This window comes from Ornithorhynchus anatinus, chromosome 16, assembly GCF_004115215.2.
Source record: "Ornithorhynchus anatinus isolate Pmale09 chromosome 16, mOrnAna1.pri.v4, whole genome shotgun sequence".
NCBI lineage: Eukaryota > Metazoa > Chordata > Mammalia > Monotremata > Ornithorhynchidae > Ornithorhynchus > Ornithorhynchus anatinus.
The window spans coordinates 24,844,911-24,871,387 of NC_041743.1; the positions used below are offsets into that span (position 1 = coordinate 24,844,911).

The 26,477-nt window shown below is 51.1% G+C and overlaps 1 protein-coding gene across 5 annotated transcripts; it reads right to left on the reverse strand.

Moving 5' to 3' along the window:
- Positions 1–277: 277 nt before the first annotated feature.
- DENND10 (DENN domain containing 10) lies at positions 278–24,839 on the reverse strand. Of its 5 annotated transcripts, none has more exons than XM_029081217.2 (9): positions 24,713–24,839; positions 16,180–16,376; positions 13,536–13,615; positions 10,225–10,373; positions 8,667–8,778; positions 7,152–7,252; positions 5,645–5,752; positions 4,096–4,208; positions 278–721 (listed from the first exon to the last, which is right to left on the reverse strand). In XM_029081217.2, exons 1-9 carry the CDS (start codon positions 24,744–24,746, stop codon positions 545–547), a joined length of 1,071 nt encoding a protein of 356 aa, XP_028937050.1. In that variant the 5' UTR covers positions 24,747–24,839; the 3' UTR covers positions 278–544. The 5 variants fall into 5 exon arrangements, with proteins under 5 accessions (XP_028937050.1, XP_028937047.2, XP_028937046.2 ...); XM_029081214.2 differs by having other exon boundaries at positions 4,114–4,208; positions 16,180–16,396; positions 24,713–24,777; XM_029081213.2 differs by having other exon boundaries at positions 16,180–16,396; positions 24,713–24,777.
- Between the last annotated feature and the right edge of the window lie 1,638 nt (positions 24,840–26,477).

Sequence of the window (26,477 nt, forward strand, 5' to 3'; positions counted from 1 at the left end):
TCCTGGAAGATCACAAAGCAAAATCTCAAAGGAATGTACTGAACGCTTACCGGGGCAAGAGCGCTGTACTAAGCGCGTGGGAGCGGCCAGGGTCGGCAGACACGTTCCCTGCCCGCGACGAGCTGACAGTCTCAGAGGCGGCCTCCTAAATATAAATCCGACTTTCTAGCCGTAACGAGACGAGTCGGTGTGTTTTTAGACCGCTGAAGACTTTTTCACTTTTTCCATCACATTCCGTAAGGGTCGGATCGTGCAAAAAACCAGTCTAGACCGCAAGTTGTTTTACAATATTATGTTAGCTTGGTTTATTTATTATTTACGGCGTTTTGCCCCACAGTATCTCCTGAACGTATAAAACTTTGATAATCAGAAAAGAGAAAACTAGAAGTGAGCGTCGGTGTGTTCCAGGTCAATCCTCCATATTTTGAAATACGTCATTAAAAATATAACATTTTCTTTGCTACTATTAATATTTTACACAGTTGATAGATAATAATAGCGAAGAGTTTCCTATTGGTCACCATGAGTAAGTTCTAACGCGCAGCTAGATTTTCAGCATTTGTTCGGCGGCGGCTAGATGGTAAAGGAAGTTTTCTGTTGCCGGTGGAAACCGCTTTTGTTTGAGTGCCTCGAAATTGAGTTTTGGCTTGTCACCATCACCAGAAACTTCGGCAAATGATGCTAAGTTAGCTAAGATTTCCTTTGTTTTTAGTGAAATATCCTGCAAGAGAAAAGAGAAAAATCTAAAGTCCCATTATCTAGTTCTGTTGGTTGCAACCGTCCGCTGCTTACGCATGCGGAATATTATTATTATTGTTGAATTTGTTACGTGCTTGCAATGTGTCAATAGTAATAATAATAACAAGGATGGCATTTGTTAAGCGCTCACTATGTGCCAACCACTGTTCTAAGCGCTGGGGTAGATACAAGGTAATCAAGTTGTCCCACGTGCAGCTCGTAGTCTCAATCCCCATTTTACAGATGGGGAACTGAGGCACAGAGAAGTTAAACGACTTGCCCAAGATCACACAGCAGACAAGTGGCGGAGCCGGGATTAGAACCCACGACCTCCGACTCCCGAGCCCGGGCTCTTTCCACTGAGCCCCGCTGCTTCCCCTATATACAGTCCCTGTTCCACCTGGGGCTCACGGTTTAAGTAGGAGGGAGGACAGGTATAGTTGGTTGTGGTATTCGTTAAGCGCTTACTATGTGCCGAGCACCGTTCTAAGCGCTGGGCTAGATCCAAGGTGATCAGGTTGTCTCACGTGGGGCTCACGGTCTTAATCCCCATTTTACAGATGAGTCACTGAGGCCCAGAGAAGTGAAGCGACTCGCCCGGAGTCACACAGCTGACAAGCGGCGGAGCCGGGATTAGAACCCACGACCTCTGACTCCCGAGGCCGTGCCCTTTCCGCTGAGCCACCGAGTGCTTTGGGGTTAGGTTGAGTAACGGAGGGCTTCCAGAGTGAACTGCGTAGTCAACGCAGAGGGAAGGGCCGCTAAGGGGAACTGAGGCGAGAGAGATCTGCTTAGTACAGTGCTCTGCACAGAATAAGCACTCAATAAATACTCTTGACCGACCGAGATCCCGTGACAGTTCTTCACTGACTCCCGACTGTGAGTTTTCCTCAGACCGGAGCCCTCGGGGCGACAGGGACCGCGCTTCACCTGACGATCTCGAATCATCACCAGCGCTTAGAACGGTGCTTGACGCACAGTCGGCGCTTATTAAATACTTCAGTTGTTATTGTTATTATTATTATTATCGAAGGCTCAGTTAGGGGAGGAGGAACGCCAATCTCAGAGTCTGGGTTAAGCCACGGTGGCCTGCCCGCTGAAGCCTAGGGCAGGATTTGTTAGAGGCCGGCTCTCTCTCACAGTAACCCCTCCCACCACCCACACAGGGTCCAAATATGGATTTATTTATTTTTTTTTAATGCGCCGGGCACAGTACCACGTGCCGGAGTAGACACGAGCGCATCAGGTTGGATGGAGACCGGATCTCACGTGGGGCTCACAGACTTCATCCCCGTTTTACCGACGAGGTCACCGAGGCCCAGAGAAGTCGAGTGATCTGTCCAAGGACCTACAGCAGGCAAGTGGCAGAGCTGGGATTAGAACCCAGGTCCTTCTGACGCCCAGGCCCGGGCGCCACCGGCTAGGCCGCGCCGCTTCTCGCCCGTTCCGTTGCCCTGGGTAGCCTGGGCACCGGGGACGCTAAAGCACAATCACCCACCTGGTAGAGTTCCGGGGACCACAGACACCTACACAACCGAACGCTCAAAGCACTGAGCAGCAAGCTTAGCACCTAGGGGTGGCATAATGACCCATCTGTTCCCTGGGAAAACCTAAGGAGGAGGGCACCTAACTGATCTCATTATCATTATTATTGTTATATAACAATGTTATACTAGGTTTCTATGTGCCAGGCACTGTTCTAAGCGCTGGCGCAGATACAAGATAATCACGTTGGACGCGGCCCCTGTCCCACATAGCGCTCCCGGTCTTACTCCCCATTTTACGGATGAGGGAACTGAGGCCCAGAGAAGTTAAGTGACTTGTCCAAGGTCACCCAGCAGATCGGTGGCAGAGCCGGGATTAGGACCCACGACTCCTCCCCCCTGCAGCTCTACTGGCTTCTCCCCCGTCGGAGAATCAGCTCCCCGTGGGAAGGGAATGTATCGCTTTCTTATTCTGTACTTCTCAGGCCCCTAGTACAGTGCACCACACCAAGCGGGCGCTCAACAAATGCTACTACTGACACGCCTGGCCGCTGAATGCGACTGAATGAACTGAATGAATCTGACGACCCGGTTCCTGATATCACGGGATGACCGCGGGTGCCGGCTAGCACAGACATTTGAAACATCTGTTTTTAAAACCGCTCTTCAGTCCTACGAACGCAAACTCCCCAGATTCACAGAGACCGGAGAGATCTACCAACCCGAACCCTAAAAACGTATTTAAGCCAAGAAGACCGTGCCAGGCAGACAGTCAGCCCAGGTGAAGTCGGCAGGGACGTCAGAGGGGCGCACTACGCCGACCGGGCAACTGCTCCAGCAGCAAGGCCCCGCGGGCCTCCGTCGCACCTTACAACCTACAGCTCACCCCAATTTGGGGTTCGGCTTGTTGGAGCGCAAGTCCCGGGTCTCCCCTCAGACCTGGCCCGGGTCATGCCCTCAGCAAAGCCACCCAGGCGACCACTAAGTGCCCTAACCCCTCCATCCAAACCCCCGACGGGACAACGTGGCAACCATTTCTTCTTGTATTTACCTCGGTGCTTAGTAGAGGACTTGGCTCACGGTGAACGCTTAGCAAACAGCAAAATCACTATCACGATCTGCGGTTGCCGATAGCCAGACGCAACCCAGGAAATATACAGCCCCCTAATCCAATCTTCCAAGAGCAGCAAATGGACGGGAAAAGCGTCCGACTGGATTTCACTTATTCCCGGCCCCTTTCCTTCTCCTATTGCTACCCTTTCTCCCGCAGGGAAAATGGCCAAAAGGGAAGGGGGAAAACAAAAGCAAGACGGGGAACAGGGCCCCGTAAAGGGTAACTGCAACGAAGGACTACTCTGTTGAACGCTGTACTTAATTCAAAAGCTATCTGTTACAGCCCAGAGCTCGAACTTACTTGGAATCGTGCTTTCCAAGCGCTCGGTACAGTTCTCTGCACACAGTAAGCGCTCAAGAAATACGACTGAACGAACGTTCAGAAAAAGGAGACCTCCCCATCGTGGTGTTCAGAGAATAAGTTCTGTTCCGTTTGGGGGGTTGTGCTACTAGAAGAGATAGTATTTTTTTAAGCACGTATCTGCAGCTTCTCTCTCTGCCCCGGAAGCAAGGTGGACGGGTCGGATAGCTTCTTTGTTTTTTATCTGTCTGCCATTCGACCCCTGCTCTGCAAGCCTTAGATTTACAAATCTATCCAGTCAGTCACTTGTATTTATTGAGTGCAGAGAGGTAAGCGCTTGACAGAGTACACGTTCCCCGCCCGCAACGAGCTCAGAGTCTAAAGGGAGCTTATAGTCTAGAGGGATATTGCTGGGTTCCTTCGGATAATCAATTTAGAACAACGAGCCACGGAACTCACGGTAATACACAGTTCTACCTTGATGACTTGACTGTCCGACTTGTCCGGGTCTTCCGCCGCCTGAACAATCAGCTGTCCGATTTCTTTGTGCAGCTTGCCCATCGTCATGGCCTCTGGGGATATAGAAGAAAAGAGAAATCTCTTGTCGTGCCGAAGTCGGGAAAGGTGTGCTTCCAAAAACCCCACCGTTCGATTACAGTCGCGCCGGTGCTGAGCCTCAGCCGATCTGACCAGATCCCCGGGAATAGCCCGTGAGGTTGGGGTCGAAAGGACTCTCAGAGAACGACCGTCAAGGAAAACGGACGGGGTCTCACGGGACGAGACGCCTCGCCGACGGCTCACGGTCAAGGTTCGGTGACGACCGCAACTCTGGAAGCCGCCAAGGCGGCATTTCAATAGGGTCCCCCGTCACTTGGGGTCGAGGGGGCAAGATGCCAGTTTTCCACAGTGACCGTGGAAAACCGATCTTCCGAAGCCCTGCTTCCGCCTCACTCCCAACCTGGGGAGATAGTTCCCTGCCCGAATTGAGACCGATTCTCAACCGGCACCGATCGCCCCTCTCACGTGGGACAGGGACTGTGTCCAACCTGATTACCTTGTATCTACCTCGGGGCTTAAAACAGAGCTTGGCACATAGTAAAAGCTATGCTAAGCTAGCTAAGCTAGTAAAAGCTTAACAAACACCATGATTATTGTTAGGTATGTTTCCATTCTTTCCTTCCCTATCGAGCCAAATGAACACTGAACCACCAGAGTGAGCTCCTGACTTGTTTGGTTCTAATCCTGGCCAGCAGTCTCTCAGCGTGGAGGATAATTTGGAATTCGGGAATTTCCAGAGGCCTCATAGAAACGAAAGAGGTACAGAGACTAGGAATCAGCTGAGTTCCACACAGTTGGTTTCAAATGCCATCGTTTAAAACTGTGATATCTGCTAAGCGCTGGGATGGATCCGAGCAAATCGGGTTGGACTCACTCCCGGTTCCACGTGGGGCTCACGGTCTAATCCCTGAGGTCACTGAGCCCCAGAGAAGTGAACTGACTTGGCCAAGGTCACACAGCAGACGGGTGGCGGAGCCGGGATTAGAACCCACGTCCTTCAGACTCCCAGGCCCGTGCTCCGTCCACTAGGCCGTGCCGCTTCCTCGTTTACAGATGTTTCAGTGTTTGGCTCTCGTTGCACTGGGAGGGGATTTTGTGATCCCTCGCTACCGCAGGCCTTCGGCGGCGGGGTTGGGGGGCTACCCCAGTGTGCAGGCTCGCCCAGAAGGGCCGTCCTTCAAGCCACCAGGGCAGCCCCTCAAGCGTCCCACAGACCCTGCTCTTGAAGACTTTACAAGGAGGCCACCCCCACGGGGCTGACAAACCTGAAATGGGCAAGAAAAGTACGGACAAATCCCCGAATCAAATTTCTCTTGGCTTCTGCACCTTGGAGCCTGCCATTCCTGAAGTCCCGGCTTTAAAGAATCGGCCGGGATTACAGAGCTGGGCGGCCAGATCCGATTCCATGAAACGGGGAAGGAAAATATAGAACAACACATAAAAAACTAACCTTTTGCGGGTTGAGAGATGGTAATCTCGCTATCTGCCAGATTCACATACACATCGTACAGATCTGGCCTATTGTTCACCTCAGAATCTATAAATCCAGCAATATAACCTGTGGGATAAAAAACGGCCAAGGTTACCAGGGGGAGAGAGAAGCGTAAAAAGACAAACCAAGAAACAAAATCACTAAGCTGATATTTTACAGATAGGGAGAGAACGTGTACTCTTCCAAGCTTTTAGTACAGTGTTCTGCACATAGTAAGTGCTCAAATACCCTTGATGATGATGATGATAAGGCCTTTCAAACACTGAGTAAAGTCTATTAACCACGTTAGTCCATTCCATAGTATTGATTTTGGGTCTACTATGTGCAGGGCATAGTATTAAGTGCTTAGAACACAAAAGAAAGACATGGTTCCTGTTATCAAGTGGTTTGCGATTTAGCAGGGAAACAAGCAGGTATAAATCTCACACATACACACAGCAAGAGGAAAGATAAAGGTTTGTGGGAACCCAAATGCCGACAGATGTATAATATCTAAAATGTCTGAAGGCACAGCTCCATTGACCGACTATCAAGTGCTGAAGTGGATTTCCCTATTCGCTGTTATTCCAATCAGGAATTGCGACAGAAACAGCTTCCGGCAAGTTTTAGGGTTCAAAACCACGGCTAAGAGCACCATTTCTCTATGGAAGTATTTTCTGGTCAGTAGATCTTTTGGGAACAAAGGTAGTGGAAAAGAAACCGCCTCCACTTGTTCTCTTTTTCTGATTAACTAGCAAGCAAGTCCGTTTGAACCAGAATACTAGCAGGTTCCTGGCCGGGTGGACACCGTATCGCGTTTTTCAGGAAATAGCTCCTGCCCTTAACAATTCTGTTGAAATCAATTTTTAATACATCACACACTTAGGAGTAATCACTGTAGATGCCAAATAACTTTAATTGAGAAAATAATAGCTTGGTCCTTTGAGAAAACGGAGCAATCGGTGGTATTTATCAAGTGCCTACTGAGTGCTGGCACTGTATTAAATTCTCAGGAGAACACACAAATCCATTTGGAAATTGAATGTTAATAGGGGTCAGATTTCCCTACTTTCCTGATTGTAAGCCCAGGGTGGAACAGGAAACCATGTCCCATCTGACCGTCTTATCCCCGGGCTTTGGTCCATAATAAGCGTTGAATAAATTAAATTCAAGTTTAAGTGCAAGCTAATATTTATGTTTAGTGATCAGAACCGGCCCTTCCCCAGAAAAAACATATTTTGAATGAAAGAGAAAGGTGTTCCAGTTAAAATAGGACAAAATGATCCACTCGAATAAAGGGCGACCGACCTATCATCTCTGTTGTCTTGTACGTTCCCAAACGCCTAAGGACAGTGCTCGGCCACGCGGCAAGCGCTCAGTAAACAGCACCGATCGACTGATCGACTGACCGATCCTCTTCTTCGACCTCAACCGTGAGGTTCCCCTAGAGAGATCTAGAGTGCTGCAATCGTCCATCCATCCCTACCTGTGCACATCTTCAATCCTTCCAGTTCCTCCTCGTGAAGGTGCACGAACGAATGAAGAACGGACCAGTCTTGTCGATGCCACGCCAAAGCGGGCAGGATCCTAAGAGAGTCGCGCGTCAGTGGCTGACGTTAGAAAAGACGGCGCCGGCATAGTCACTAGCCGAGACCTTGGAAAATCGGCCGCGGTTTTATATCCTCGTCTCTCTCCAGTCTGTTCCCGCCCCCTCCTTCGTCTAAGGCGCCCAGCGCCTCCGACGCAACGGCTTCCTGCTCTCTGCCGCGGCCCCGGCCCCCGAGCCGTGGGGGGAGGCCGCCCCCCTAGTTGAACCTGAAAGTAGCGTGGCCTAGTGGATAAGAGCGTGGGCCTGGGAGTCGGAAGACCTGGGTTCTAATCCCGCTCTGCCACTTGTCTGCTGAGTTTCTCTGGGCTTCACTTTTCTCATCTGAAAAATGGAGATGAGACGGGGAGCCCCATTGGGTCCAACCTGATTAGCTTGGATCGACTCTAGCGCTTAGAACAGTGCCTGGCACATAGTAAGTGCTTAACAATAACATAATTATGATCATATTATTATTATTTCTAGGAGAGTAATAATAATAATGTTGGTATTTGTTAAGCGCTTACTATGTGCAGAGCACTGTTCTAAGCGCTGGGGTAGATACAAGGTAATCAGGTTGTCCCACATGAGGCTCACAGTCTTAATCCCCATTTTACAGATGAGATAATTGAGGCCCAGAGAAGTTAAGTGACTTGCCCACAGTCACACAGCTGCCAAGTGGCAGAACCGGGATTCAGGCCAGGCCCGGGCTCCGTCCACTATCCATGTTGCTTCCTCCTGCTTCAAAAGGGTGGGGGGTTTTCTCAAAGTCCACTCTTTCACTGTTCACCAGGACGCATTCTCACTCTCTGGGTCCTAACTGTTGCTTGGTCCGGTTTCTCACTGCCTTCTGCCTCAGACTTTTCTCTCCAGTCGCAATCAGTAGTGGGACGCTAAAGTAAGGGTTTAAAAACCTGCTGAAATATTGAAATAAATAGCACAATGCGCTTTCTCCCCCACCAAGAAAAACCTTCCAACCAAACAGCTTTTTATAAAAGTTTTTCGGTCAAGACTGATGTCAAACTGCTGGCCTATTTCCTTTTTGTCCTCACAGAATCGCTTGGAGGAAGAGAGAGGCAGAAAGTATTATGATTCCCAATTTACAGATGAGGTAGCCGAGGCCCAGAAAGGTGTCATCTTTGGCTGAGGTGACACAACAGCTCCCAGCTCACCTCACTTCCAATCCTACGCTGTTCCATTCCACCGCGTTTCCTCCGGAAATCTGCTCCAAATCCCATTTAAACCCAATTCTGAAACCACTACCTCCAATCTGGCATTTCGGAAGTAGTTTAGACAGAGCGCGCACGCATTTCACTTATTGAAAATGTTCTCAAAGACACGACAAAAATCCACAGGCCGCGCTACGGTCAGGATATTGAAAACGAAACCGTGACTTGGTTAAACCGGATGCAGTACCTGGTAAACTCCTGGACGGCCTCGACTCTAGGATGGTAGACCACGATCCTTTTCTTTAGCATCACCGCGGTATAGAGAATGACCGTTTCCATTCCGAACTGAGATATCGCGTCTTGAAAACAAAATTGTTGGACTTTGGTCAAACAAAAGGAAAAATACATCCACTGAGTGCCTACTCTTCGCAGAGCCCTGAAGTGCTTGGGAGAGGACAACTGAGTAAGCAGACGCTCCCTGACCTCGAGGAGTTTTCACTCTAGCAGGGGAGCTAGCACATCTCCTCCCAAAGGCCTTCCCCAACTCCTTTCCTTTTCTCCCATTCCTTCTGCGCTGCCCTACTGCTGCTTAGATTCATTCACCTCTCCTCAGTCCCACGGCACTCAGGCACCTATCGGTAATTTATTTATGCTACTATCCATTTCCTTCTTTGGATTGTAAACTCACCGTGGGCAGGGAACATATCTACCGTTATACCGTACTCTCAAAGCACTTAGAACAAGTGCTCTGCACACAGGAAGCGCTCAGTAAATACCGCTGACTGTACGAGGCCCCGGGTTCAATCCCCGACATCGCTGCCTGTGTTCCCTCAAGACTGGAAGCTTGTTATGGGCAGGGAATGTCAGCTAATTCCGTTGGATTGTACTCTCCCAAGAGCTTAGTACAGAGCTCTGTACATAGTAGGTGCTCAATAACTACCACTGACTGATCGACTGAGAGGAGGAAGAAAAGAAGACATGCCCGCTTTGAGCAGTGTGAGAGGAGATACAATGAAGTGCTGAAGGTGGGGTCCTGAGGAAACAAGTGTGCAGTTCGAGGAGATGGGCTGAGGTGGTGTGATCTCTAGACAGAAGTAATCGGGGAAGGCCTCCCGGGGGAGATGGGATCTCGGGAAGGGCTATAAAGATGGGGACAGCGGTCATCCGGCAGATTTGAAGAGGGAGGGAGTTCCGGGCGGGAAGGAGAGCATAAGCACGGGGCCGAGAGCAGGAGAGATGAGAACGGGGCCCAGGGAGGGAGTTGGCTTGAGAAGAGCGAAAGGTGACAGCTGGACTGTGGTGGGAGAAGACAGTGGACAAGCAGGAGGGAGAGAGCTGACCGACTGCTTTCAAGTCAGCGGTCGGGACTCTCTGCCTGACGCCGAGCGGAACGAGTAATCGGTGAAGGTTTCTGAGAAGGGAGACGTTGGCCGGGAGATGTTTTAGAATAACGATCCCGACAGCGGAACGGAATATTGACTGGAGATGGGAAAGACCGGAGGCAAGACCGGAGGCAGGGAGAACGCCGACGCAGTCATCCGGGTGGGATGCGACAGGTTTCCGCATCGGGGCGATGCCGCTCGGACGCGGAGGGAGGCACGGATCTGGGAAAAATCGCACAGGGGAGACTGACGGGATTTAGCAGTAAGACCGAAGGAGGGAGCTGAAAGGCAGGGAATCACATAGGAAAATACATTCGGTAGAGAAAAATAGTTTCTCTCCTCCCCGAATCATCGGTAATCTGAAAAAGAATCCAGTTCGACATCAGATTACCGAATGGCGATTTTTATTTATTTATTTTTTACCTTTAATCGAGCCTGCAAGGTAAGCTTTTCGGGCATCAAAATCTCTGCTAAGGAAAGAGCCATTTTCTTCGCTCTGGCATATCCCCTTGGTTAAAACCGCAATGTAGCTCTCCATCATTTTTACTGGGCTTCCGTGTTTCAAGTACATCCTATAAGAAAAAATAAAACCCACCTTTGCTTACTATTAACATGTGGAAACGATCAAGAGGTGGTCACGGCATCATCTCACGCTTCGGGACTGTGAGTTTAAACATCTGCTGGAATTCGATTTAACCGTAGCTGTAGTCCCTTAACTCAAGATGGATGTGGGAGTAAGAGGACTGAACCGGAAAAGGATGAAAAATTTCCTTTAAATCTCCTCTGAAAGAGCCCCACAGTTCCACAGTCATTCTCCCCCGGAAGAGCTTTTTTCCGACTGTACTCACAAATTAAGATCAGCGGGTGGGTTTTATGTGAAGTGCTCTTTTTGCCAAGAAACGGGTTCCAACTACTCTTTGCAAAGAAAGCAGTAAGTGAGGTGTGAGAATTGACACTTAAAAAGGCAAGAGTTCACCTCGGAGAGGCAGTCGAAAGTTAATAAGAATAATAATTGTGGTATTTGTTAAGCACTTACTTGAGTCCCAAGTGCTGAGGTAGATACAAGAGAATCGGGTCCCACTCTGGGACTCACAGGCTAAGTAGGGGGGAGAACAGGTATTGAATCCCTCTTTTGCAGGAGAGGGAACTGAGTCACAGAGAAGTTAAGTGACTTGTCCGAGGTCCTACAGCAGCCACGGTGCGGAGCTGGGTCAGAACCCAGGTCCTCCGACTTCCAAGCCCGTGCGCCTTCCACTAGGCCAAGCCGCTTCCCTGTGAAACCCACGTAATAGTTTTGTGCTTCCTTCGACAACAGCTAAAAGGGTCAGCATTCACAAATGACCTTGCAGATGATCAAATCGACTCTTCTAAAATGTATTATTATTTTTATAACATATTCGTTAATACTAATAACGCCACCGGTTAAGCACTTACTACGTGCCGAGCACTGCACTAAGTACCGGGGTAGATCCATGATAACGAGATCAGACCCGGTCCTCGTCCTCCATAGGGCTCACAATCTAAGAGGGAGGAAGGACAGGTAGTTAGTCCCCAATTGTAGGGATGACGAAACTGAGGCACAGAGAAGTGAACTGACTTGCCCAAGGTGACACAGCAGGCACGTGGTGGAGCCGGGATTGGAACCCAGGTCCTCCGAGTCCCAGACCCAGGCTCTCAAAACTTGGCCATGCCGCTGCTGCCGTTTGAGAACCTTTGAGGACCGCCCTTTCCGACGAATGACCGAAAGTTTTCACTAGAGGAAACAGGAGCGGCCCACTCTTAAAGTCAGCCTGAATTTCCGTGACCGCTTGACATCAGTGATAGGATCGCACAAGGGAGACATATAAATCGCATGATTTAGAACGGATTATTTTGCGATTAGGTTATTAGAGAGATGTGCAAACTGTCACCGTCCTCTGACTGGAAAACAAAGTTTTTAAAGTCTCCTAAGCCGATGAAAAAAAGAAAATAGGCGTGGTTTTGGCAGCAGAGGAAATCGAGAGGGATTAAGAGTGCGAGCAGGAGTGGGCTACCTCTGTGTAGCACATCGGTGGGTTTTAGGATACGAAGCTAGGAGAGGCGGGGCATTGGAAGCAAGTAGGAGTAACCGCAGTAGGCAAGCGACTCTCCTCCCCCGTGGTCGGTAGCCTCAGCGTCCGTAGCCACACGAGGCGAGCACGGGGAGGGGTGGAGAGGCAGGGAACGTGTCTGTTTATCGTTATATTGCACTCTCCCAAGCGTTCAGTAAGCGCTCAATAAGTGCGACTGAACGAACGAATGAGAGGGAGGAGCGCGGCGGACAGAAATGAACCACTTCCTCCAAGGCGGTTGGTCAGATTTCTGGCAGAGCTTCGAGGAGTCAGGTCTCCGGGGTCGGTGGCCGCCTGCGTGACATCACCGGGGAAGGGATAACGGGGAAAAGCGAGGTGACGCTTCCGGAGAAGGGCAGGCGCTGTGGCTTCCCGGGGAAGGCCTCCGGCCGATGCCGGCAGGCCCACGGTGTAGTCCAGCCCTGATCGTGGTGGGGGGGTGGCTCTGTGACACTTGTACTCACTGGGGAGATGGCAACAGGGCGGCCTGGCCTGCCCATTCCAAAAAGGAGTGTCTGTACACCCCGGTTTGCGTACAGCTCATCCGGCATCAGCACGCAAACTTCTAGCAGGCGGATACGACCTCGAATTTGCCCAGTGCGAAGGGACTGGACCTCCAGTGGAGAAGGGCTGAGACAGAGTATGAAACAAAAAACCTGAAGCCTTTGTTTCTGCATTCACTTCTATGACTTGATAAGGCAGTGACAAGTCAAAATCATACACCTAGAAGTTATATTTATAATGAGCCCGACTGGAATTGGTCACCGCAGGATTGGACAAAACTCAAACCATTACAGCTTCCTAAAAAACGACTCCCACGGCAGCCTTGAGTTCTTTTTTATGGGATTTGTTAAGCACTTACTATGTGCCAAGCACTGAACCATGTCCTGGGGTAGGTAGAGGCTAATCAGGCTGGACACAGTCCCTGTCCCACACGGGACTCACGGTCTTAATCACCATTTTACAGATGAAGTAACTGAGGATCAGGGGAAGGGAAATGACTTGTGCAAGGCCACCCGGCAGACAAACGGCAGAGCCGGAATTAGAACCCAGGTCCGCCGACTCCCAGGCTGGTGCTCTTTCCACTGACTCTGACCCGGGAGAGGTCTCTGCGCCTCAGTTCCCTCATCTGTAAAATGTGGATTACGGCTTGTGTGGCTCACTTGGGACGGAGACCGTGTCCGACTCGATTCGCGTGGATCCTCCCTAGCGTTTAGTATAGTGCCTGGCACCCAGTGAGTGTTTAACAAATACCACAATTATTATTATGACTAGGCCATGCTGCTTCTCTGCTCCTACTGAAGGACCAGGGGTTGAATCAGGCAGATGTGAGGGACGGGTGGGAATCTGAGAAGTGTGTGTGTGTCTGCTAACTCCCAACCGCCGAGTACAGTCCTCTGAGCATAGTAAGCGCTCAGTAAATACGATCGACTGACTGATAAGTAAGGGACGGGGTCGGGGCAAAACTTAGGCAGCGCCATCGGAGCAGGATAAACGGGAGGCTGCTCTTGACTCTGAGCGGATAGAGGAGACGGAAATTTCCTTGGCCAATACCGACGCTTCGGGAAATAATGGAAACTGGGATTTTTCTTCAACTGTTGTACCACCTTGATCAACGGGCAATAAATAAGGCTTCATACAGACCTGCACAATATCCTCGTGAAGGCTCCGTATTTCTCCGGGTTGAAGTCTTTGGCCGTCAGAACAATGGAAAAATGAGTCACCTGCGTAAAGATCACAAAACAGTACAATTGCTTTCGACCACTTTAATCCTCAGAGTTAGCCCATTATCAAAATAACAATACTTATTTTTAACACTTTGCTTTTCCCACGCGCCACAGCATCAAAATAAAAGTGCCAGTTGGCCTTAGGAAACAGTACAAAACTTTGGCGGAAGCACTCCAAGTAAGGTTTCCACACTGTTAAACAAGCTCACTTCCTCAAAGTAACTAAAAAAACCAAAAGGCAGGGAATATGAACGATACTGCTAACCTCCCCCACTTTCAGTGAAGCAAAAGCAAGGGGATTAAGTAAAGCCCAAAAAATATGATTTCGGTTCATCCGATCGCTACTGTAAACAGATGGATCCCTTTCCCCGGTTGTAGGCTTTGAACAAAACACTAAAATGACCAATTCCACTGGTAATTCTTTTTGTGCCCTGCACACAGGACACTCCGTTGGCTAAGCGCTTAGAACGGTGCTCTGCACGCAGTCGGTGCTCAATAAACAGGACTGATTGACTACATTTTAAAGTGCTTTTTTATTTAGGAACGATTACGTTCTCTCTCTATACCTGGCCTTATTACCGGTGCCAATATGAACAGGCCTCCAAGGGAGGGAGAAAGAGCATGAAGTAGCGTGGTCTAGTGGAAAGAGCCCAGGCCTGGGAGTCAGAGGACCTGAGTTCTAATCCTGGCTCTGCCACTTGTCCGCTGTGTGACCTTGGGCAAATCACTTCACTTGTCTGTGGCTCGGTTTCCCCATCTCCAAATGGGGATTAAATCCTACTCTCTCCTAATAATGATAATAATGTTGGTATTTGTTAAGCGCTTACTATGTGCAGAGCTAAGCGCTGGGGGAGACACAGGGCCATCAGGTTGTCCCACGTGAGGCTCACAGTCTTGATCCCCATTTTACAGATGAGGTCACTGAGGCACAGAGAAGTTAAGGGACTTGTCCAAAGTCACACAGCTGACAAGGGGCAGAGCTGGGATTCGAACCCATGACTTCTGACTCCCAAGCCCGGGCTCTTCCCACAGAGCTGTGATCCCTCCGTGGGACAAGGACTGTACCCAACCTGATGATCTTTGTACCCCAGTGTTTGTCACATAGTGTTCAACACATCCAAATTATTATACCCCCTCCTCAGCATTCATGTACATATTTGTAGTCTTATTTATTTATGACCACACTAGTTGTAGATATTTTCTATGTCTGTCTCTCCCCTTCAGTGTGTCGGTTCCTTGTGAGCAGGGAACGTGTAATATTCTATACACCCCAAGCATCTAATACAGTGCAAGACACCAAGTTGGATACTCAATAAATGCTACTGCTGCTAACACACACATAACCTCCACACCCTCGGGGAAACAACAATTCCTGTAATCACAATCAGACACATTCGATAATAATAATGATGGTATTAAGTGCTCACTACGGGTCAAGCACTATTCTAAGCACTGGGGTAGAGAGAAGCTAAATGGGGTTGGACAGAAGGAAATAAACGCACACCAATCAACACCACCATATACAAACACATGAGACACAGCATCTACAAAAAAAACCAAAACCAGACATTAAAGGTCCCGTGGAAGACAGAGTCGGGCATGTTCACACAAACACACACACGGAGGGATACAAACACACACACACCAAGGCATAGATAGAGGAATAGCGTCACCGAGCGCCAGACAGAATTCCAGAGAGGAAAAAGGAAGGCAAAGAGATCCCAACGCCTTCCCAAACCCATCCGGAAACCAGAAGATCGGGGGGAGGGGAGAGAACGAGAAGCCGGAGAATGGAAAACTGCAGAATAACTGAGAAGAGGAGGAGACTGAAAAGGAAACATGTCAAGAGTATCGGAAAACAACAACAACCTTCAAAGATCCTGTAAATGGAACCTAGGTCTCGGTTAATTACCAAGAAATCTAACCAGATACACCTGGCAACAATTATTTTGGAAGTTTCAGGGTTTTGGCAAGTAATCTGTATTGTCCTCTCTCAAGTGCTTAGGACACTGCTCCATAAATACCACTGATTAAGTAGGAGAGCATTAGGAGTCGATCCCATTTAAAAATCAAAACGTTGTATTTTGCATTCTAAGACCTGACCCGTTCACTCTTGTTTATTTTCTAAAGTGCCAAATCCACCTAAACTTGAACAGCTTCTGACTGGACATCCCGCAATCAGTAAAAGCCTCTGGGTCACGATCCTGTTTCGAAAGCATCGTTACTTCCCTCGCGAACTTGGGGTTTGTAACCAAAATCTGCAAGCTTTCCAATTCTCCTCCCAAGTGATTTATATCTGGAGAAACAGAAAGGCTAACTGGGTCAAATAAAAACACGGTACTTTTTCCCTATCGTTAGTTTTTACTATCCACCCCAAACTCCATCTCCGGCAGGTCTCAAAATCTAGTTCTAGATCCGGAGTGGAAATTGTACAGTGAAAAATTACAACGGAAATCACCGCTAGAAAGGACAAGGATTTAAATCGGCCCAAGTAAGTGGACAGATGACAACGGAAGCATCTTTTCTCTCTTTTTTCGCCCCAATCCAACGTTCGCACCTACCTTTTTCAGGACGGAAGAGTCCGGGACTTGGGTCGTCGTGACGTAGAACCACGATCTTCTATACTGGCCGTAGACGAACGTGCGGAGCGGTTGACTTTCATCTGTGAGACAGCATTTTCTCAATAAGAGATCCCTTAATTCAGCTGTGGTGGACGGGTAACACCACACCCACAGAGTATCTCCGTTGGTGTCTTTTTCTATGGTGGAAAGATGTTCACTGTGAGAATGGCAAACAGCAGCAAGGAAGTAAATTGATTGGTTAATCGGAGTTGCTTCCCGAAGTCGATCTAATACCCCGTTTGATCGAGTGACTGTGTGACTGTGGGCAAGTCACTTGACTTCTCCTGTGCCTCAGTTACCTCATCTGTAAAATGGGGATTAACTGCGAGCCTCCCGTGGGACGACCCGATGACCCTCCGGCGCTTAGAACAGTGCTCTGCACATAGTAAGCGCTTAACAGCTACCAACACTATTATTAACTCTGAATGTCAGGTGCACCCGCTCCCAAGAGGATCGCGCGAGGCTCGTGATATTTGATTTCTGCCACGTATAAGCCACCAGAGCCTTTTCTCGGCTAAAACGTCACCTTCGAAGCGTCAGGAAGATGACCACAGAGGAGACAAGATAGGCGTCTTGCATCCACGACAGTGCACGTACGCATTTAAGGGAAGGGTTTTCATTCTACCTGTCCAACGACTAAATGGATTTTCACCTGTCAATGTTAAAAAAAAAAAACTAATTTTTTTAAAAATCACGCCTGTATCCTTTTACTATAATTTGCCGTTGATAAAAACACCCTTTCCAAACCGAAACTAGTTGAGAAAGCGATCGGTTCGTGACGAACATGCCGGGCCAGGGGGTCTAGGCTTTAGAAAAATGACTACGGTTCAGATTAGAAGATGGGTGTCAATGAAGACTTCTAAGACCGGTCAACGGGAACGAAAGAAATCCAAGTGCGAGTTCAAGGAGAAAAAGTCTAACAGATCCAAAGGAGAGGAAGCCTGACTTTTATACGTCGGATGCCGTGATTCCAGATAGAGTCGAGCGTGTCGCCGAGGAGCTATTAGTCTGAAAAACCAGCAGGACGGTTCTCTGCCCGAGTGGGACCGTATTTTCCAAGCGAGATCGGGAGGCCCCGTGTACAGGGGAGAAAATTTCCAGCCAAGAGGAAAGCGGATTCCCTTGTGGAACAATTTCCATCTGATCAGTGCAAAATTGTCACTTTTTTACTTTGCCTGGGGATTGCAACAGGAGAGTTCAAAATGAGGAACTCTCATTATACGACCCTATTAGCTGGGAAGCACTGTTTTGGGGGGGGGGGGGGTTTCTGAGGGGGCGGGGAGCTGAAAAACCTGAAGACGACTTCGTTTTAGCCAAGGAAGAGGGCGGGCAACTCGAAGCAGCGGCCTTCCCGCCGACGTCTCTCCGCCCGGAGGACGGACGGGCCAGGGAAATCGGGGAGGCCCCGAATGGTGGGCGGGGACTGTCTCTGTTGCCCAACTGTCCGTTCCAAGCGCTTGGTACAGTGCTCTGCACATAGTAAGCGCTCAATAAATACTATCGAATGAATGAATCCTATTTATCGAGCGCTCACGGGGTGCAGAGCACCGTACTAAGCCCTCGGGAGGGGAAATTACAGCAAGAGAGAGAGGCAATCCCTGCCCACAACGAGCTCACAGTCTAGAGGGGGGTGTGTGCTAATGATAATAACGTTGGCATTTGTTCAGCGCTTACTAGGTGCCAAGTGCTGTTCTAAGCGCTGGGGAGACACGGGGCAATCAGGTTGTCCCACGTGAAGCTCACAGACTAGAGAAGCGGCGTGGCTCAGCGGAAAGGGCCCGGGCCTGGGTGCAAATCCCGGCTCCGCCGCTCGTCAGCTGTGTGACCCCCGGGCCGGTGGCTTCCGTTCTCTGGGCCTCGGTGGCCCGGGCTCGGGAGTCAGAGGTCACGGGTTCGAATCCCGGCTCTGCCACTTGTCGGCCGGGTGACCGTGAGGCAAGTCACTTCACTGGGCCTCGGTTCCCTCATCTGTAAAATGGGGAGGAAGACTGTGCGCCTCACGTGGGACCACCTCATTCCCCGGTATCTCCCCCAGCGCTGAGAACGGTGCTCTGCACGTAGTGCTTACAAATACCAACATTATTATTATTATTAATAAACCGGGGGTGAAGGCGGCGAGCCCCCCGGGGGACCACCCGGTGATCCTGCGGCCTCCCCAGCGCTCGGAACGGTCCTCCGCGCATCCTACTAATGTTGGTATCTGTTAAGCGCTTACTATGGGCGGAGCACCGCTCTAAGCGCTGGGGGAGATACCGGGGAATGAGGTGGTCCCACGTGGGGCTCACAGTCTTCCTCCCCATTTTCCAGACGAGGGGACTGAGGCCCAGAGAAGTGAAGTGACGCCTAAGCAGCGGGGCTGGGTGGCAAGAGCCCGGGCTGGGGAGTCGGAGGTCGTGGGTTCGAATCCCGGCTCCGCCGCTTGCCAGCTGGGTGACTGTGGGCCGGTCGCTTCACTTCTCTGGGCCTCAGTTCCCTCATCTGGAAAATGGGGATGCAAAGCGTGAGCCCCACGTGGGACGACCTCATCACCCGGTAGCCCCCAGCGCCCAGAACGGTGCTCTGCACGTAGTGAGCGCTTCACGGTTACCACCATTTATTTTGAAGCAACCCGTCCTTAGGAAGGCGCCTCTATCAGAGGAGGTGACCGAGGCCCAGAGAGGGCCGACAGGCGGGATCGCCAGCCCCGCCCTCCCCGCTCCGCAGCCGGGGCCCTTTTTCCCTTTGCCCCTTTCCAAGGCCCGGAGCTGAAGGGCCGGGCGGGGGCCGGGCGCCGGGGCCTCCCGCTGCCCCTCCAGCCCCAAAATGGAGGGAGGAGGGCGGGGGCTGGATCCGTTGCCGAACGGTCCCCTCCGAGCGCTTCGCACAGCGCTGCGCACATCGGAAGCGCTCACTCGATGTGCGTGAGTGAGCCAGTGAGCCAGTGAGCGAGCCAGTGAGCGAGCGAGCGAGCGGGGAAGGGCGTCCTCACCGATGAGCCCCACGCCCAGCAGCAGCTGAGTGTCCGGCGCTTCGGCCGCGGCCATCTTCGCTCCCGCTTAGCGCCTCCGCCCAGCCCCGCCACACCCGCCTATCAGCGCCGGGGCCCCGCCCACCCGGTCCCGGCCAGCCAATCGGCGTCCGGGCCTCGGCCCGCCCCCGCCCCTTCCGGGCCCCGCCCCGCCCATCGGCATCCAGGCCCCAGCCAGGCCACGCCCTCTGACCGCCCCCACCCCGCCCCCTCGGCCCCGCCCATCGGCGTCCAGGCCCATCCTGGCCACGCCCCTTATCCACCCCGCCCACCCCACCCAATCCCGCCCCGCCAATCAGCGTCCAGGTCCCGTCGTGGCCCCGCCAATCAGAGTCCAGGCCTCATCCCGACCCCGCCAATCAGCGTACAGGCCCCCCCCCACCCTGGCCCCGCCAATCAGGGTCCAGGTCCCACCCTGCCTCCGCCCCCTGTCAGCCCCAGGCCCCGCCCCCTGTCCCGCCCCGCCAATCGGCATCGAGGCCCCACCCGGGCCCCACCCCCCGTCCGCGCCCAGGCCCCGCCCTCCTCATTAATGGTAGTGTCGGCATTTCTTAAGCGCCGAGGAGGAGAATGGGTGCTGAGGGCGTCTCCCGTGGGGCTCACCGTCTTCATCCCCATTTTGCAGATGAGGTCGCGGAGGCCCAGAGACGTGCAGTGACTCGTCCCCAGTCACCCAGCCGCTCGGTGGCTGGAGGCGGGATTCGAACCCGGGTCCCGGGCCCCGGCCACTGAGCTGCACGTTGTCGCGGGTGGAGGCCGGGCCCGGGGGACCCGGGGGGCCCGGGGGGCCCGGGTTCGAATCCCGACCCCGCCACGCGTCTGCTGGGTGACCTTAGGCAAGTCACTTCACTTCTCTGGGCCCTCAGTTCCCTCACCTGTAAAACGTGATGGAGACGGTGAGCCCCACGGGGGACAGGGACTGACACCCACTCGATCTGCTTGGAGCCACCCCGGCGCTTAGTACAGTGCCTGGCACGTAGGAAGCGCTTAACGTCACCTCGATTCCATTCATTTGCTATTGTTTAATGAGGTGTTCATCCCCTCCATGCTATTTATTGCCACTGTTCTCGTCTGCCCGTGAGCCCGTCAGAGGGCAGGGACCGTCTCTATCTGTTACCCATTTGTCCCTTCCAAGCGCTCAGTCCGGTGCTCTGCACATAGTAAGCGCTCAATAAATACGATTGAATGAATTGATGAACAAATACCATTTTCTTCCTCCTCCACCCCGCTCACCTCTTCTTCCTCCTGCCCGGAGCCGCTGCCTGTCCCCCAGCGGCCCCGGGCCCCACACCTCCAGCACCCCGCCTCCCCATCCTGTCTGTTCCCGCCGGGTCGTGGGTTCTAATCCCGCCTCCGCCACCTGTCAGTTGTGACTTTGGGCCTCGGTGACCTCATCTGTAAAATGGGGACTAAGAATGCGAGCCCTACAGTGGGACATCCCGATGACCTTGTAACTCCCCCGGGGCTTAGAACAGCGCTTGGCACGTAATAAGAGCTTAACAAATACTATCATTATCATCATTACTATTATTATTATTATTATTATTATCAACAGCCACAGCAGCCGGAGCAGCAGTGAGGCCTAGTGGAGCGAGCCCAGGCCCGGGAGCCAGAAGGTCATGGGTTCTAACCCCAGCTCCGCCACTCGCTTGCTGTGTGACCCTGGGCGAGTCACTTAATAATAATGTTGGTATCTGTTAAGCACATTTGTTACTATGTGCAGAACACTGTTCTAAGCGCTGGGGTAGATACAGGGTCATCATGTTGTCCCACGTGGGGCTCACAGTTTTAATCCCCATTTTACAGATGAGGGAACTGAGGCTCAGAGAAGTGAAGTGACTTGCCCACAGTCACACAGCTGACAAGTGGCGGAGCCGGGATTCGAACCCCTGACCCCTGACTTCCAAGCCCGGGCTCTTTCCACTGAGCCACGCTGCTTCTCATAATAATAATAATAATGTTGGTATTTGTTAAGCGCTTAATCCCCATGAAGCAGTTAATCCCCATTTTATAGATGAGGTAACTGAGGCCCGGAGAAGGGAAGTGACTTGCCCACAGTCACGCAGCTGACACTTCCCTTCTCCTGGCCTCGGTGACCTCATTCATTCATTCGATCATATTTATTGAGTGCCTACTATGTGCGGAGCACTCTACTAAGCGCTCGGAAAGTACAATTCGGCAAGAGATGGCGACAATCCCTACCCGATGACGGGCCTCATCTATCAAATGGGGATTGAGAGTGTGAGTCCTACGCGGGACAGGGACTTCATCCCACCCCACGGGCTTGTCTCCGCCCCGGCGCTTGGCACGTAGTAAATGCTTAACAGACACCACCATCATTATAACCCGCAGAGGTGGTGGTGGTCGCCGTTGTCGTCCCGGGTGGGATTTAGCGAGGGCGGCGCCGCCCAGTGAAAAGAGCCCAGGCTCGGGAGCCGGGAGGCCGGGTTCGAGGCCCACCTCCGCCGTCGGCCTCCCGCGTCGCCTTGGTTGAGTCCCTTAACCTCTCTGGGATTCGATGAACCCATCCCGCTGAGGCTGGGAAGACCTCCTGGAGGAGGTGAGGGGAAGAGAGTCAATCCGGCGGACGTGAGGAGGGCGTTCCGGCACAGCGGTAGGACGCGGGCCGGGGGTCGACGGCGGGCCGGGCGCCAACGAGGCCCCGTGAGGAGGCGGGCGGCACCGGAGGAGCGGAGCGCGCGGGCCGGGCTGGAGACGGAGAGAAGGGAGGCGAGGCAGGAGGCGGCCGGGGGATGGAGAGCTCTGAAACCAAGAGTCAGGAGCTTTTGCTTCACGCAAAGGTTGATGGGCAACCACTGGAGATTTCCGAGGAGGTGGGGGGCGACACGCCCAGAGGGTTTCTGTAGAAAGACAATCCGGGCAGCGGAGTGCAGCGGAGACTGAAGCCGGGAGAGACAGGAGGATGGGAGACGATCGAGCGATCGAAACATCGAGCCAAGACAACGGCAGAGCCTGGAGTTTCTACCGCGCGGACGAAGGCAATGGTAAACTGCTTCCGTATCTCTACCGAGGAACCGCTACGGATGCCCGTGCCGCAACAACTTTACGACAGAAGAGGGACCGTTCTGAAGAAGGTGTGTCCACGGAGTCGCTATGGGGAGACATTTGAAGAACTGATGCCGAGCACTGTACTGAACCCTCGGGAGCGAACAACTGAGTATGATTGGTAGCCACGATCAAATTATTCCGGCCGTTTGTCACAATCTTCGCACTATTCAAACTCTACTCCTCTAGGCTGTCGGCCGACTAAGGGCAGCGAACGTGTCCGTTTGTTCTGTTGTACTGATCTCTCCCAAGGGCTCAGTACGGTGTTCTGCGCACAGTAAGCACTCGATAAATAGCACTGATTGATTGATTGACAGTGAAGGTGGGAGCTGCTGTCCATGAGTGGCAGAGATTCCAAGGACTCTCCGCTCAGGCAGAGGGTGAGGCCACCGAGCGCTTAGCACGGTGCATTGCATTCAGGAGGCGCTCAATACATGCCGTCCCACTACTTCTCTCACCGTGGCAGGTGGGCAGATGTAGGCATGGAATAATTAAAGAATATCTTTTTCCGATCTTCAGGCCACCCGTACTGTGAGTCTGTATTTACCCCGAGCCTCATTCATTCATTCATTCAATGAATGAATGAGGGTTGACTGCGTGCGCAGCATTGTACTAAGCACTTGGGAGAGTATAATCTCACAATAAACGGACACAGTCCCTGCCCACCACGAGTTTACAGTCTAAAGTAGGATTCGTTCTAGAACCCCTGGAAAAGTAACATCATAATAATAATTATGGTGCTTGTGAAGTGCTTCCTATGTGCCAGACACTGTACTAAGCACTGGGGTAGATACAAGCTAATCAGGTTGGACGCAGTCCCTGTCCCATGTCGGGCTCACGGTCTTAATCCCCATTTTACAGATGAGGTCACTGAGGCACTGAGAAGGAAAGTGACTTGCTCATGGTCACACAGCAAACAAGTGGCAGAGCCGGCATTTGAACCCAGGTCCTTCTGACTCCCAGGCCGGTGCCCTATCCACTACAACACATTGTCTCTTTACGCGTGATACATCGTACATGTAAGGATCAATGTCAGTTAACCTACCATTTAATCTTTACTCAAGTAATTCAAGGCTCAATACCACCATCTAAAATGCGGAAAGTTGCATGTTCTTTATGCAGTTGGACACCTTTTAAAAGTTCTTAATCAAATTTTGCCAATGGTTTCGGGAATCAGGGGGCAGGTTTTTAATCTCGGCTTGAATAAGATACAATCTGACATGAATTGAATCAAAATAGGGATGTGGACCTTTCAAAACCGCACTGATTTTAACCAAATTCAGCAGGATGCTATTGAAAGCAATTTTTGGAAGAAAAAAAAAAGACTACTTAGATGATATTAATGTTATTTTGTTTATAAAATGTAATATCTCAATGTCCCAGGCGCTTAGTACACTGCTCTGTGCAGAGTAAGCGCTCAATAAATGCGATTGAACGAATGGATGTCTACCAACCCTGCTTATATTGTACTCTCCCAAGCGTTTTGCACAATGGTCTGCACAAAGTAAGTGCTTAATAAAGCTCCCGCTACTACTTTAAACATTCCAGCTAGAGATTGTAATGCAAAATCAGAAAAAAGTCCAACGAATGACACCCCAGCTGCAGCCGAATGTTGCAGAATCTAGAGCAAGAGGGAATTCTACAGGTCTGATTAGACAGAGTACGATTTTAGACAGAGACTTACAGACTTCTGAGCCCCGCTGAGGGTATTGAAGAGCCCCAGTGGGGACAGACAGACTGATCAAAAAAGCAAGCCAGGAACTTAGAGCCATTGAAGAGGAGACGTAATAATGAATAAGTAATCGGACCGTAATGGACAAAGAACATTTCCACATCGTTTCTCCTAATTGCCAGCGGTGGGGAAGGCGAGTTTAAGAGACGGAAATGGTTCCACTTCAATCAGTTGATCGACCGATCGATCGGTGGTATTTATTGGGGGCTGACTGTGTCCGGGACACAGTTTGGGAGCGTGCTGTAGAATTAGCAGACATGATCTCTGCCCTCAAGGAGCTGACAATTAAGCGGGGAAGACAGATGACTAATGATGGCATTTGGAAGTCAGAGGACCTGGGTTCTAAACCTCGGCTCTGCCACTTGTCTGCTGTGCTTCTTCGGGCAAGTCACTTCATTCTCTGTGACTCAGTTTCCTCATCTGTAAATCAGAGATTAAGACCGTCAGCCCCATATATAGGCTATGGACTGAGTCCAACCCGATTATTTCCTATCTAACCCAGCACTTAGTACGGTGTCTGGCACATGGTAAGTGCTTAACGGATACCGGAATTTTAATAATCATTGTTGTTTCTGTTGTGGTTATCATGAATAGTAGTAGTATGTGGCATGGATATGCTGCGGTGGAAGTTGGGGGATATAAGTCGTGACAACTGCGGTGGATTTTACCTGAGGCAATCCAGGTGGTCAGCGGTCTGCACATTGCGGAGCGTCGACATCCGTCCGGTTGTGCTTCTCATCACTCGGTCTGACTGGTTGGTCTCCTGTTCACTTCACCCTTCTCCCATCCTCTTGGAGGCCAATTTCCGTGGTTCGCGATCTGGAGGCAGAATGGCAACGTCGTATTTCCTGCTATGACTTTCCGTCGCAAAGGACTAGGGGCGGGATTAGGTGGAGTTGTTGTTAGGCTGTGTGGGCAGAGATGCGGGGAGCTGGCAGAGCAAGGAAATGGAGCTGACTCTCAGAAGTCGCTTCACCTCTCCGCGCCTCAGTTACTTCATCTGTCAAACTAACAGATTAATTAACAAATTAATCAATTAACATTCTGAGCTCCACGTGGGACATGGACTGTGTCCAACCTCATTAGCTTTCATCTACCTCAGCGCTTAGTAGTGTCTGGCACATAGTAAGCGTTTAACAAATACCATTACAAAGAAAAAAATGAAAAGAAAAAAGTCCACATGAAGGGGAAGCCCCAACGGCCACCGGGCCAAAGCAGCCTTGTTCTTCCGCTTTTCTTCTCCTTGAACTCTCCCTGTAAAGCCACCGGGCTGTGAAATTAGTCTCGGCTCCGCGTACTCTTTCAACTGTACAGGAAAAAGTTTGGTTTGGGTGAGATTTTCAAACCACTGTGGCCCAAACGCTCGATTTCCCGCTGAAATAATGGTTGATCTGTGGGATTTTTTAATAGCATGGGGGTTTTCATGAACACGGCTATCCTGTTGAAGGGATCAGTCTATCCCCGGTATTTATTGAGTGCTTACTGAGTGCAGAGCATTGAACTAAGCGCTTGAGAGACACGTTCCCTGCCCACAGGGAGCAAGATTTCAGCAGCTGTGCATAGAGCCAACATGCTCTGACATGCTCTAAGCCCAAAATGACTACGCAACCGTCATTTTCATGGTATTTGTTAAGCGCTTACTATGTGTCAAGCACCGTTCTGAGCGCTGGGGTGGACACAAGTTTATCAGTTTGGACACAGTCCCTGTCCCACATGGGGCACACAATCGAATTAGGAAGGAGAACAGGTATTGAATCCCCATTTCACAGAAGAGGGAACTGAAGCACCGAGAAGTCGTTGTAAGACTATAAGTTCATCGTGGCAAGGAATGTTTCTACCAACTCTAACGTACACTGCTAAGGCACAGTGTTGTGCACACAGTAAGCGGTGAATAAATACCATTGACTGATTGAAGTGGAAGAGCTGGGATTAGAACCCAGCGTGGCCTAGTGGATGGAACAGGGGCCTGGAAGGACCTGGGTTCCATGAGCCCCACGGGGGACAACCTGATTACCTGGTATCTCCCCCGGCGCTTAGAACAGTGCTTGGCACATAGTAAGCGCCTAACAAATACCAACAATATTATTATTAACCCCAGCTCCGCCACTTGTCTGCTGTGTGACCTTGGGCAAGTCCCTTTGCTTCTCTGGGCCTCAGTTCTGTCATCTGTAAAATGGGGATGAAGACTGTCAGCCCCCTATGGGGCAGGGACTGCGTCCAACCTGCTCAGCTTGCATCTACCTCAGCGTTTAGTATAGTGTCTGGCACATCGTAACAGGTACCGCAATTATTATTATCTAAAAAGAAACCCAGTTCCTCCGACTCCCGGGCCCATACTGTTTCCCCTCTAACCACTGAATCCAAAGTGGCCTCCAAACCAGCGAGAAAGCAACACGTCAGGCTGCTGGAGAGCCAAGACGCCTGCGAGACGTT